The 12,768-nt window shown below is 49.5% G+C and overlaps 1 protein-coding gene across 1 annotated transcript in view; it reads right to left on the bottom strand.

Annotated features, from left to right (window-relative positions):
• The window catches only part of stard9 (StAR-related lipid transfer (START) domain containing 9), a gene marked incomplete at its 5' end in the record, with an annotated part of 41,149 nt that overhangs the window by 21,544 nt on the left and 6,837 nt on the right, over positions 1 to 12,768 (bottom strand). The window contains 3 exons of the mRNA XM_084438924.1: positions 123 to 227; positions 8,487 to 8,560; positions 10,097 to 10,166. Of these exons, the coding sequence (XP_084295050.1) occupies positions 123 to 227; positions 8,487 to 8,560; positions 10,097 to 10,166 (249 nt within the window). The remainder of the gene's footprint in view (positions 1 to 122; positions 228 to 8,486; positions 8,561 to 10,096; positions 10,167 to 12,768) is intronic.

Genomic DNA, 12,768 nt, shown 5'->3' on the forward strand with positions numbered 1-12,768 from the left:
GGCTTTCTACACAACGCCACGTAACCGCGCTCAGGAATGTCCCGCCTGACCACGCGAGAGGGTGGGCACCTAGGTGTTCTTCTTTAAACCGGCCTGTGTGTTCGCAGAGGGCAACATTGTACTGTTCCATCTTGAACACGGCCTGCTCTATGTCCGGTGTGAGTTTGACCGGAACCAGACTGGTTGGCAGTCGGATGTGGACGTCCAGGCTGTGTGCTGAATAGAAGCTTACCCACAGACAAACACAAAGGACAGTGTCACTTGTGCCGACCCCCACGCCTCCCTGCACCTGCTAGTTAAAGCAGGGACAAGCCAAGGGTCTCCTCCCTCAGCAGACAGAGTCAATACAAGCCTTGTTAGAGATGTCCCTCTTAAATCAGTCTGGGGTCGGGAGGGGGGGGGGCAGCAGGGTCAGGGTCCAGCGGCGGGTGGCTGAGTTAAAGACTGACCGTTCCCTCTGCCTGAGCGCTCGTTGTGTGTCATGTGCCGTAACGGGTGGTATCTGTGAAGGGCAGTCGCTGTCGAGGGCTTGTCGTCAGAAGGCGTAGTCTCCGTAATGGGTTAATGGCACCTGACGGGCCTGTCACAGTTATGGACATGCCACGGAACTGGAAGCACCAGTTTCAGGCTAATACTTCTGCCTTCCATTCACTCATTCCTCAGGTCGCTCTCCCATCTGAAACTCCCGCCTCTAATTCATTTATTTAACAACCTGAGGCCTGCCAGACACCCGCTGAACTAAGCTACACAGTGTGAGTAATGTGAAATGCACGACACACAACACCATGCCAACACTAGCCTGGTCTGTAGCCTAATATTGGCAGAGCATTAATCCCACTGAACCACGCACATGCCCAGCATGTCCATTGTGCTTCATCGTTGTTTTACTGCGTTGATTCAGCGCAAGTTCATCTGTGCCATTGTGCTGAGGTCTCCATGTCCATCCTGGAGACACTGCTAAATGGGGTCCTACTGTCCCAGCCTACTTTCACACAGCACAGTCGCGGGTGACGGGGGGTAGATGTACTGGGGGGCTGCCGGCAAACTCTGAGGTATTTGGGCAGCAGAGTAGGGAGCGTTAGAGAGCCAGCGCGGGGCCCTGTTGTTAGGCAGAACAGAGGTCTGGAATCAAACAGGCCAGGAGGACCAGAGCCAAGAGACCTGGGAGGGTCATAGGCATGGCCGGCCGATAGAGCGAATGGCCTAAGCACTCCGGTCAACAGGATGGCTGCAGTTGTCGGGGGGCGCCCTGTGTGTGTGTGGGGGGGGGGGGTGTGTGTGGCACATGCATTGATCCATGCTGGGCTTTTCAACCACCCAACCACCCCAGGAAACGGCCGCCTCAGACAATGGCAAAAGGCCAGGGGGGGCTTTGCCGTTCTCCGCTATGACAAACAACAACAAGCAAACAAACACTAACAGTCTGACAATGAGAGAGGAAAGCTGAATATAGATTTCACTCTGGTGAGGAAACACAGGTCAAAGCCATCTGGCCAATCAGAGAGGGAGAGGAGGAAAAGGGGGTCTGCACAGATCTGGCTGGAGGGCGGGGTGGGGTGGGTGTGTTCTCCAGAACTGGGTCAGTCCACTCAAGGGTCAGAAATGGAGTGAGCCAGACCTGGAGCATGACGTCTTCTAATAAACAAGAAAGCCTGAGTTTGACGCCAGAGATCTGGGCCGTGATTACGCACTGTTTTATAAAGTTGTTTTGGAACAAGGACACATTTTACAGAATGGGCCTAGACTATGGCCTCTCAACATAGAGCAAGAAGAGAGAAAGGGAGAGAGACAATTAGACCGACTGAGAGAGAAAGGAATAAAGAGACAGAGAACGAGGGAGAGTGAGAGTCGGAGAGAGAGAGATAGAGATAGAGATAGAGATAGAGAGATAGAGAGAGAGAGAGATAGAAGTGGAGGCAGCTGTAGTGGTTAAGTAATAGGTTCAGTCCTGTAATCAGTGGCTGTGGGAGACCTCAGTGCTGGGCCTTGCTTCATGTGGTCCACTCCACACCAGCCCCTGGAAAACTCCTTAGATCTGTGTGTGTGTGTGTGTGTGTGTGTGTGCAAGTGTGTATGTATCCGTGTGTGTTCATATGTGTGTGTGTGTGTGTGTGTGTGTGTTTGCGTGCACATGTGTGTGTGTGTATGTAAAGGTATGTGTGTGTGTGTGTGTGTGTGTGTGCATGTGTGTATGTATCCGTGTGTGTTCATATGTGTGTGTGTGTGTGTTTGCGTGCACATGTGTGTATGTAAAGGTATGTGTGTGTGTGTGTGTGTGTGTGTGTGTGTGTGTGTGTGTGTGTGTGTGTGTTTGTGTGTCGTGTCATCAGGGACGGCTGTCGAAGGCCAGCCATGTTGCATGTGCAGCAGCCACAGCTGAAAACATTGGCTTCATCACTGACGTAATGAAAAGACTTAAGAGTTCATTTTGCCATTCACCAACCGTCTCTAGGAGAGAGTGTCCTCTCTGCTCCCAGCTGCAGACGGTGGGAAAAACCTCTGCAAGGATGGCAGCTACAAAGACCAGGCAGCTACAAAGACCAGGCAGCTAAAAAGACCAGGCAGCTACGAAGACCAGGCAGCTACCAAGACCAGGCAGCTACGAAGACCAGGCAGCTACAAAGACCAGGCAGCTACAAAGACCAGGCAGCTACCAAGACCAGGCAGCTACAAAGACCAGGCAGCTACCAAGACCAGGCAGCTACCAAGACCAGGCAGCTACGAAGACCAGGCAGCTACAAAGACCAGGCAGCTACCAAGACCAGGCAGCTACCTAGACCAGGCCGCTACCAAGACCAGGCAGCTACCAAGACCAGGCAGCTACCAAGACCAGACCAGGCAGCTACAAAGACCAGGCAGCTACAAAGACCAGGCAGCTACCAAGACCAGGCAGCTACCAAGACCAGGCAGCTACCATACCAGGCAGCTACAAAGACCAGGCAGCTACAAAGATATGCTGCTCCACCACAGCCTTCTGGTCTCCATGGCAGGTCTCTCTCTAACTCTCTATCTCTTTCTCTGTCTCTCTCCCTCCATACATATGTATATATACTAGAAAGGGTGCTCAGAGAGCACATGGCTCTGCCCATGAATGCATTTTGTTGGTGTAACTGAGTTGAAATGGTTAAACTCACTCCTCAGTATAAATATCGGCCACTTGCAGGGGCAGACTGGGGAAATAATTCAGGCCGGGAAATGTAGCCCCAGTCAGGCCACTTTTTAAGCCTGATCACAGTGATCTTGCGACGAGCCGACGCGGCGAGATGGAACACTTTCAGTGTGTGTGTGGGGGGGGGGTGACAGGCAATTCTGATTGTCGTGCGATTTATTTGGGGGGGGCGGGAGGGGGTAAAGGCAATTCTGATTGTCATGCTCGTGCGATTTGTTGACGGGGAGGGGGTAGGTCATTTACCACGGACCAGACCAGTTAGCGCGCCAGGCCACCGGGAAAACTCCCGGTGCTCCCGATGGCCACCCCGCCCCTGCCCACTTGCACCATCGAAGAGTAAGCTTTTCGGTGGCGTAACTGGTAGTGGTGTCCATCAGTCTAGTGCTCCAACAACTACAGTACAGTAGATCGATATTATTGTGTTTTATGCATAGAAAGATATTGTTTACGAAGACTTGATTTGAACTTGTGTCGGAACGCGACTCCGGATTATAAATCCAGCATCCTAACCACTCAGCCAAAAAAAGGACAGCCAAGTCTTGTTTTAATTCATGTATGCGCCCAGTGATTTGGATCCACTCCAAAATGTAATGGGTTCTAAGTTGGCGCATGCTACACCCCTCCACCGGGTTTCGTGAAAATTAGTTTTTGAGTAAAAGAGTAACAAACGAATTAACAAACTACAGTAACACACATAATTGAAAACAGAACAAAAATTCTGTCTCTCTATCTCTGTCCATTTCCGTCTGTCTCTCTCTATATATAACTCTCTATATATACTGTATAAGTATATAACTACTGTATCTCTGTCCCTCTCTTTGTCTCTCTCTCTCTCTCTGCCCCCTCCCCCCTTTCTCTGTTTGTGTGTGTGTGCGTCTCTCTCTCTCTCCCCTGTTCCTCTCACTCAGAGCTGCGGTGGAGAGTACGATCGGTGCAGGATCTCAGATGACACATGTTTCTCAAGCCCAACAAAAGTGTTTGGTTCTGCTCAGGGGCCAGCTGTAGTGTTTGTGTGACCTAGTTGGAGAACGTGGGACTGGAGCCGACCGACCATCGGACCTCCGTTGCAGCTGTCCAGGGAGGTGGAAAGAGAGAGAGAGAGAGAGAGAGAGAGAGAGAGAGAGAGGGAGGGAGGGAGATAGGGGAAGTTTGTTGGCTCGAGTTCAACAGTGCTCTAATTTATCATACTTTTACAGAATTTGTAGGTCAAATTAGCATGAGAAGGCTGAGAGGCGAGAGGGGGGGAGGAGAGGAGAGGAGGGGAGGGAGAGGGGAAGGAGAGGAGGGGAGAGGAGTGGGGGGGCGGAAGGGGAGAGGAGGGTAGAGGGGTGGAGAGGGGAGGTGGATAAATAGATAGGCTGCTCTTCATTATTCAAGCCTGCCTACACGTGGGAGAGAGAAACATGGGGAGGGAGAGAGAGAGGGGGGTACTGGAGGATGGGGGGGGTGGGGGGTGGGGGGAGATAGAGAGAGAGAGAGAGAGAGAGAGAGAGAGGGAGAAAGGGAAATAGGCAGAAACGGGGTCGTGCTGGCACTGCATTCCATTTTGCAGCATACTCTCCTACCCCCCAATGTTGCTGCAACTGACAGTAGGGCAAAGGCAAAGGCTAGACTTAAAACAAATAAACAGAGCCATATCTGGAGAGACTCTGGTCTGGCCTGCTCCTCCCCTAGAGCTGGTCAAAGGGGGAGAGGAGAGGAGAGGAACGGAAATGAATAGAAAGGAGAGGAGAAAAGAGGAGAGAAGAGGAGACATCTTGTGACCGTCCACAGGGGACGCAGCAGCATGGTTCACTCCCAGGGTCTCCGCTGGGGGAAATAATGGTACTACAGCAGGTAAAGGCTTAGTGTTGGGGTCACTTAGTTGTTGTTGTGTTCTACCTGTCTGGAGGTGGGCTGGATCTCGTAGCTGAGAGGGGCTTCCCTAGAGAAGGGGTTCCAGTCTGTGGTGCCTGAATGTAGGGCTGTAACTAGACTCACGAGTCAGTCTCTAAAAGCTGCGCTCAACTAGAGACTGAAGACATTTGTCCAGGTTTCTTTGCTAAAAGTGAGTGGAAACAATTTGAGAGATTGAAAAAACCCTGCATTGCAGAACCAATCCAACGTCTTTAGGGCGGTCCTTCCTAAGGGGGCGGTGAATGTTTTGTTTTGATTCTTCACTCCAGTTTGTTTGGAGGACGTAATTTCCAGTAAGGCGGGTCCTTTGCCCTGTTGGAGATGCGGCTCTGATTGGTAGCATTGGTTTTCGGCCCTGTTCTAGCAATGATTTTCAATGGAGATGTCTCCTGACATTCGGGGGCGGAGATCTCTAAGGTCTGACATGGCGAGACTAGGGTCAGAGACTCTGAGCCCCCGAGCAGGCCTCTGCGTGAGGGAGATGACATTACTCTAAGTCTCGAGGTCAGAAGAGTCAGAGAAGACACAGAGACGCTATTCTTCACTGCTCCACAGCACTACTGACACACAGACCTAGAAACACCAAGCGCATAATCAAGTCATGCACATAATCCACAGAGAGAGAGAGAGAGAGAGAGAGAGAGAGAGAGAGAGAGACGGAGGAGTAGGAGGAGGAGGAAGAAGAAGAGAAGAAAACCCGGCTAGCTGACTTCATTTGGTAATGAAAACCAGCATTGTGCTCCAGAGCTTCACCAGTGACGTCTTTGGGGCTGATATTTAACAGCTTAGAGAAATGACTTAGTGAGGCAGCTGTGATTCTGGCAGAGCAGATTTTTTTTGGGGGGGAGAGGGGTGGGGGGTCTGGAAGCAGCTCTGTGGAACCCCTGCCTGCCTCTTCCCTTCCTCCCCCCTGGAATTCACCCCCCCCCTCTCTCTCTCTCTCTCTCTCTCATCTCTCATCTCTCATCTCTCAGTGTTCCAGATTACAACCAGTTTCCATCACTTTCCCTTTGATGCATGTAACTGCCCATCCAATCATTAGTGTACATTCACTAAACTGAGGAGAATTATATATATATATATATATATTATGCCAAGTGCTGTATATGCATCAGACACTTACAAAGGGAGAGGTAAAACAAATACTCCTTCTCTCTCTCTCTCCTGCTGCACTAACTCAACAGCTGGCTTCCATTATGGTATTATGGCTCTGTCTACTCTGTTCCAAGACCCAACCTCCCTCCTCACCTAGGATCTCCCCCTCCTCCGTGTCTCCTCATGTCCTGTCCCCTCGACGGAGTGTGTACAGACAGATCCCTCCTGCTCTCTCGTCTGTCTACTGGCATAAAAGCAGTCAAGACAGCACGGGGCAGTGGGGATATGCAGGCCCAGCACTGACCCCTGCGTCCAGGGGGACAGTCTCTGAGGGGTGGGCTTGCAGGGGTAGAGGGTAGGGGGGGTTGAGCTGGACTGGAGGATCAGGATTCCAGAGAACCCCCCCTCCACCTCCTCCTCCTCCTCCTCTTTCTCCTTCCTCTCCAACATGTCTCCAGATTGTCTCGGTCTCAGAGGACTCAACAGGAAGTGAAGCCAGGACAACTCTCTGCTCAGACAAAATTAAAAAAAAAAACTACAGCAAAGCAAAGCTCATAACACACTACGAAACAGTTACCAGATTGTAACACACTGATGACAAAAAGCCAGGACTCACAACTGAAAAGTAACTGTTTTGAAGGAATTAATGAGCAATAATTGTGTCTATGAACACAACTACTAAGAAGGGAAGAAAACTTAAACACTACTCTAAAACAATAACCTCTTGTCTTAAAAAGGCTGGAAAAGGCACAGCTGCTAATGTTATTAAATGTTTTTTAACTACGCAGCTAACACAGACCGCCGGTCGCCTGGCATCCCACCCATGAGCAGTGCCCTCTCTAAAGCTCTCACATCACCACACGCAGTTTCATTCAGCGTTGCCATTTTAACATTCACTAGTCTGAGCCAACCTCAGTGCTAGCTACTGTGACGCAGGGCTCGTCAAGGTCTGCCTGTGTGTGTGTGTGTCCTCGGGGTTAGTGTGAAGCCCCTGTCACACTCTGATAAGCCTGGAAAAGAGGTCAGATTCTGATGCGGTGCCCCCTCTGCCCACCCCGGGTCACCAGAGGAATGTCAGCGTCTGCAGAGCCACCAGGACACTGCTCTGACTGGACAGAGCTCGGAGAGAGAGGGAGTGATAGAGAGAACAAGAGAGAGAGAGAGAGAGAGAGAGAGAGACTGCTGTGCTGTCTCCTGCTCTTTCTCTCTCTCTCTGAAGCCTGTGTAGTCTCTGTGTGGGCAGTCACAGCTTGGACTTCCTCTGTCACAAAGACGGCTCTGAGAAGGCGGGGTCAGCAGGGGAGTGGCACAGAGAGGGAAGCTCAGCACACAAAGAGCTGGAGCACATCAAGGCTAAGCCGGGGTGCACTACCCTCTACCTACCTCTAATCCTCTCTCTACCTCTCTCTCTCTCTCTACCTCTCTCTCTCTTTCTACCTCTCTCTCTCTTAGCCCTCACACACATAGTTCCCTGTACCCTGGACTGTAACCTGTGCATTCTATCCCGGGATTGGCATGTGTGAAAAGAAGCAACACGGGAATCTCGTGGCATTTGGCTAATGTATGAATGGCGATAATCAGTCGCGGGTAATCAATTAACAGTAATGTATAGGGAACTGTGTGTGTAAGGGCTATCTGTCCCTGTCCCTGTCCCTGTCCCTGTCTCTGTCTCTGTCTCTGTCTCTGTCTCTGTCTCTGTCTCTGTCTCTGTCTCTGTATTGTCTGGAACACAGAGGACTTGATTGAAACGTTTATAAATTAATCAGATTGGCAAAACAAAGAAAGTTTTCTTATTCTAAAAACAGAACAACTGTAAAACAATGTCATGGTGCGTTTTTCCGCAGTGAGATAAAAAACCTTTTCCTCTTTATTACATTTGTGGGGCTGGGCCTCAACTTCTCTGGTTCCAGCAGCACGCACCCAATCAGAGAGACACAAATAGATGTAATCACTGGGAGATGAAAGGAGAGCTGCTGACGATGACCACGCTCGATCTGAGCCCCAAGGGGCTTCTGGGTAATATAACAGATGGGACCGATATCCTATCCCCTTAGTGGCCATCTGCACAAAAACGTGTTTTGTACTAACACACACTTGTTTTCCTGTTTTCCAAGGACGTAATTTTCCTGGGCATCTGCCCCGTCTCTCCAGTCTAGCATACACTGTCCGAGCCTCCACCCAGGCACAGGACCTGGGAAGAAAACATCCTAAACAAATGGCAAACGGCCGTATGATATAATAACTAACTAGCAGTCGATGTGCGGCCGTGTGAGAAGACACTACCTCATCCTGTGAAGCATAGTGGGGTGCGGTGCAGTCCACAGACCAGTAGCAGTAGTCGAAACTAAACTCCAGAAGCTTCTCCCTGGAGTCACCTGGGCTGTCCAGCCGTCCGTCCTGCTGCAGAGAGAGACAGGGACAGACAGAGTCGGTTCGCACTCCAGACATATTGCACTTATATTTGTAAAGTCGCTTCGGATAAAAGCGTTATTAGTAAAATGTCGATGTAAGACAGGCTCAAGACGTGGATTTGGCTCGAGAGTACAGTAGGATTTCCAGCTGTATACAAGGTGGCCTATGTTTATGCTTTCTACAGCCAGAGAGGAGAGAGAGATAGAACAGGACACAGGTGACAGATCGGCACTTTAAGGTGTTGTTGAGGTCTGGTTTATGGCACCGGCGTACAGCAAGAGAGTCTCTAGTCACAATCAAAGTTCAGACAGCGCTGTGCTAACATTGCTCCAGAGGGCCGGCACATTAACAGGCCCAGTCAGTGTCAGCGGTAACTAACGACCCGGTGTTTGCCCTGGGCCCTGCCAGGGAAGCAGCTGTCGTGGGTTGACATGCCCGGGCAGAACCGTTGCTCAAGACAACATTAGGTACACAGCCACCGAATACCGTTCCTCAAACACAGCACTGCATTCATCCGCCCTCGGCTGGCCCCTCCCTGACCTCGACAAGCGTCACCCGCGACACACTTTACAGTACACTCGGAATTCACCGTTCTTATCACGCGACGTGACAGTTCTGATCACTGAGGGGCGTTTTCTTCCGGTCCATTATTATGTCCTCTTATCTGTCTACAGTATTATAATCCTCTACCGCTGTTCCCCGTTCTCAAAGCCAGGGTCTTAAACATCTCAAGTTTACAGTTAAGCACAATCTTCTGAATCTCATCAAAGACACCTACTGTAGATGAAATTAAAGTTCAGAAAGAGAGATTAAGAAAAAAAGCAGACTGATGACTGTGGTGTGTGTGTGTGTATGTGTGTGTGTGCGTGACTGTGAGGGTCCCTCTGTGAGGGTCAATGTGTTTCAAGAGTGTGGCAAGCTGTTGAGTGTGTGAGTGTCCGTGTGTGTGTGTGTGTGTGTGTGTGTGTGTGTGTGTGTGTGTGTGGGTCCCTCTGTGAGTGTCAGTGTGTTTGAGGAGTGTGTGAAGGCGGTCTGCAGTGCACAGTAATAAACAACAGGGAATCGAGCAGGAAGTGGACAATCCTGCATGTAAACATCCCGTCAGGCTGAGATAGATACCGCTTGAATGACCTCTCCTCACACACACACACACACACACACACAGACACACACACAGACACACGCACAGACACACGCACAGACACACGCACGCACACACAAACACACACATGCGCACACACACACACATACATGCACAGACACACACACACACACACAGACACACACACGCACAAACACACAACCTCACACACACACACACACACACACGCACAAACACACACACTCACACACACAGAAACACACATACGCACACATACACATGCACACACACAACATTGGGCGTTTACAAACCAACCAACACGATAAGAAGTGTTTGTGATTAAAAAGACGGTTGTTTTTCAAACCACAAGTGAATCTTAGTAGTGCAGTGTATGTCTACAAACTCGCACAAGAGACGCTCACCTTCACATTCCTGACCCTCACAAACTTGTCCTCCACTTGCACGGCCAGCTTCCCCCCATCCACGCTTTCCCTGCCAGAGGAAGAAGAGAGGAAAACCGAAAAGAGACGTTGAGGTTTAGCAATGACAAAACAACATGGTGAGCAGACACAAGCACAAGCACAAGCACCACAAGCACCCACTTCTCATAGCCTGCATACAGTGACACTGTAATTACAAAATCTTGAGTTTCGTGTTTTCAAACGTCACGTTCTTGTGAGGCATCTTCCACTTGTGTTTGTACAAATTCACTTGACATCACACGACATGTTCAGTATGTGTATGTGTACAGTGTATGTGTGTGTGAACGTGTGAGCGTGTGTGTGAATACAGAGCTGTGGGGGCAGCACCGGTGCTGAACGGTTCTTATTCAGATGAAAACAGTCGGGAGCACACTCCAGAGAGCTGCTCTGCTGAGACGGCCTGCTTGGGCCTTGTCCAGAACAAAGCCTGTGCGTGAGTCTCTGCGCCGCTGTGTGTGTGTTTACGTCTCTGCCTTGTCTTTGTGTGTGTGTGTGTGTGTGTGTGTGTGTGTGCGCGTGTGTGTGTGCGTATGGAGCAAGGACAGCTGTATGTTCTCCAGCTGCCGGTCCAGGCCATGTCTGATGCAACCGGGTGAAATCTGAGGACGCTGTGTGCGTGTGGTGTGTATGAGAAGAGCGAATCGAAATCACCAGGAGTGTTAAGCTCCAGTGTCGCAGCTCTCTGAGCGGCTACAGCGCGTTTGGATGGAGGGGGTAAAAACACCCGACTGGGGACTGGCTAGCACGCCAGACCTCTCCTACTGGCGTCACCACGTGGGACTGATTCTGCCAAGCCTAGCGACGGGCCAGGCCCTGCCCAAAACCACGACCACAGACGAGGCCTAGACCACGCTCGGGCCCTCGCCGACACGAGATGAGGAGGGAAGAGCAGAGAAACGGAAATTTGACGGGGAAACTAAAATAGCCCGGAGCCCGTTTCTTAACTGGATTGGCACATTTAGAACACACGCAGCCTGTAGAGCAGCGCAGCGCCTGCTGTTCTGGTCTAAGAGGCATGTGAGACTGACAGTAGCCGGTTTGTCCACTGTAACAAAGGAGGATGTGGAGACTAGGATTGGTCCTCTGAGAGGCATGTGACAGGGTCCTTGGGAACGTTATCTCTGCGACACAGATCACACAGCTTTAACGCCAAGTGATTGAGCCACATCCATAGCTGAGTAGTAGTAGTAGTTCAAATGGTAGGCTATAGTAGTAATAGTACTTAATTGATCCCAGGGGGGAAATTGTACTATTACAGCATCAAATGACAACAAAGTAATGCAATCCATACACAATATACAGAATTCCACATTACAGTAAAAGAGTGCAAAGGCATTATTTTACATTAGCCTAAGTGTGCTATGGACACATTCATTTGCATGACAGTCAGTGAACATGCATACAAATGCAAAAGACCAGGAAGGTTCCAAGAAAGAAATCATTGTCCTTCTGACCATCGGTTCTTTAAAAAAAAAAAAAAAAAAAAGGAGCTTTGTAGACGATAGGGAGAAAACATCATATTTTGAGAATTTCCATGAAAATAGCCTATGGTTAAACTGAATTCCATGTACCACTCACTACCTTACCCAGCCCCCTTAAAGCTTTTACAACCCAGCATGCTGTTGTAATTTAGTCTAATAGTGGGGTCGAGGCTGGGGGGGTGCTACTCTCCCTACCTCCCTCCTGATTGGGCTTTACAGTGCAGTAAAACTATTTTCCATGAGAGTTAGTTAAACCAATGAAGAAGGATGCTTATTCAAGTGCAGTGATAGTTTAAACAACATCCTAGAAAGATAAATACTTTTTTTCATGTACCTTATTTTCCCAGATTGTATCAGTTTGAAATACGGAACAGTGTTTGTAACAACTGTTGTTGTTACAATGTAGCAAGTTGTGTGTGCAAGTATGGTTTGCCTGTCAACTTTGCGTTGCACGATGACAAGTTATTGGTTTACAAGAGTATGCTAAAACAAAGTAATACACCAATAAGCTATTCTATGTGCTTTGTCAAGCGGCTGCATGACAATGAATGGTGTTGATAGGGGCATGAACTAAATCTGGTTGTCAAAGCCCAACAATTCCCAAGGATGGCAACAGACCGTTGCACATAATAAGTTCCATAACTACTGTGGCTCTGTTGACAGAGCCTTTTAGATTAGCCCCTACAACCACATCCAGTCTACATTCATGATCAGATTCACACATACACACATTTTAAAATTGCTTACCTTGCGTTGAGAGGACGAACTCGAATAGCTACTTTCACATTTGCCATGATAGTCCCTAAATTAAGCCGATTCGTGGACGGAAAACCTGTGAACCTACACTAGTTTACATTCCCCCGGTAGAACGGGAAAATGCGTCTTTACCTGCTACCATTCAAGTCATTTCTCCTGGCCAGAGAGCGCGGTTCTGCGCGAGCGTCAACGGCAAACTGCTGCTACTCTGAATTACGAATGGGAAACTTCCTGCTCGATCGACAGAGTAAGGCGGAGCACCGAGAAGGATGGAAGGAAGGGGCATCTGAGATCTCATACCGTTTCATACGCTCAACTCAAACTTGCACTGCTGGTTTTTAGATTCCCCTCATCATTTTAGTCTATTTATTACAA

The sequence above is a fragment of the Borostomias antarcticus genome (assembly GCF_949987555.1).
Source record: "Borostomias antarcticus genome assembly, chromosome: 5".
In the NCBI taxonomy this organism is placed as follows: domain Eukaryota; kingdom Metazoa; phylum Chordata; class Actinopteri; order Stomiiformes; family Stomiidae; genus Borostomias; species Borostomias antarcticus.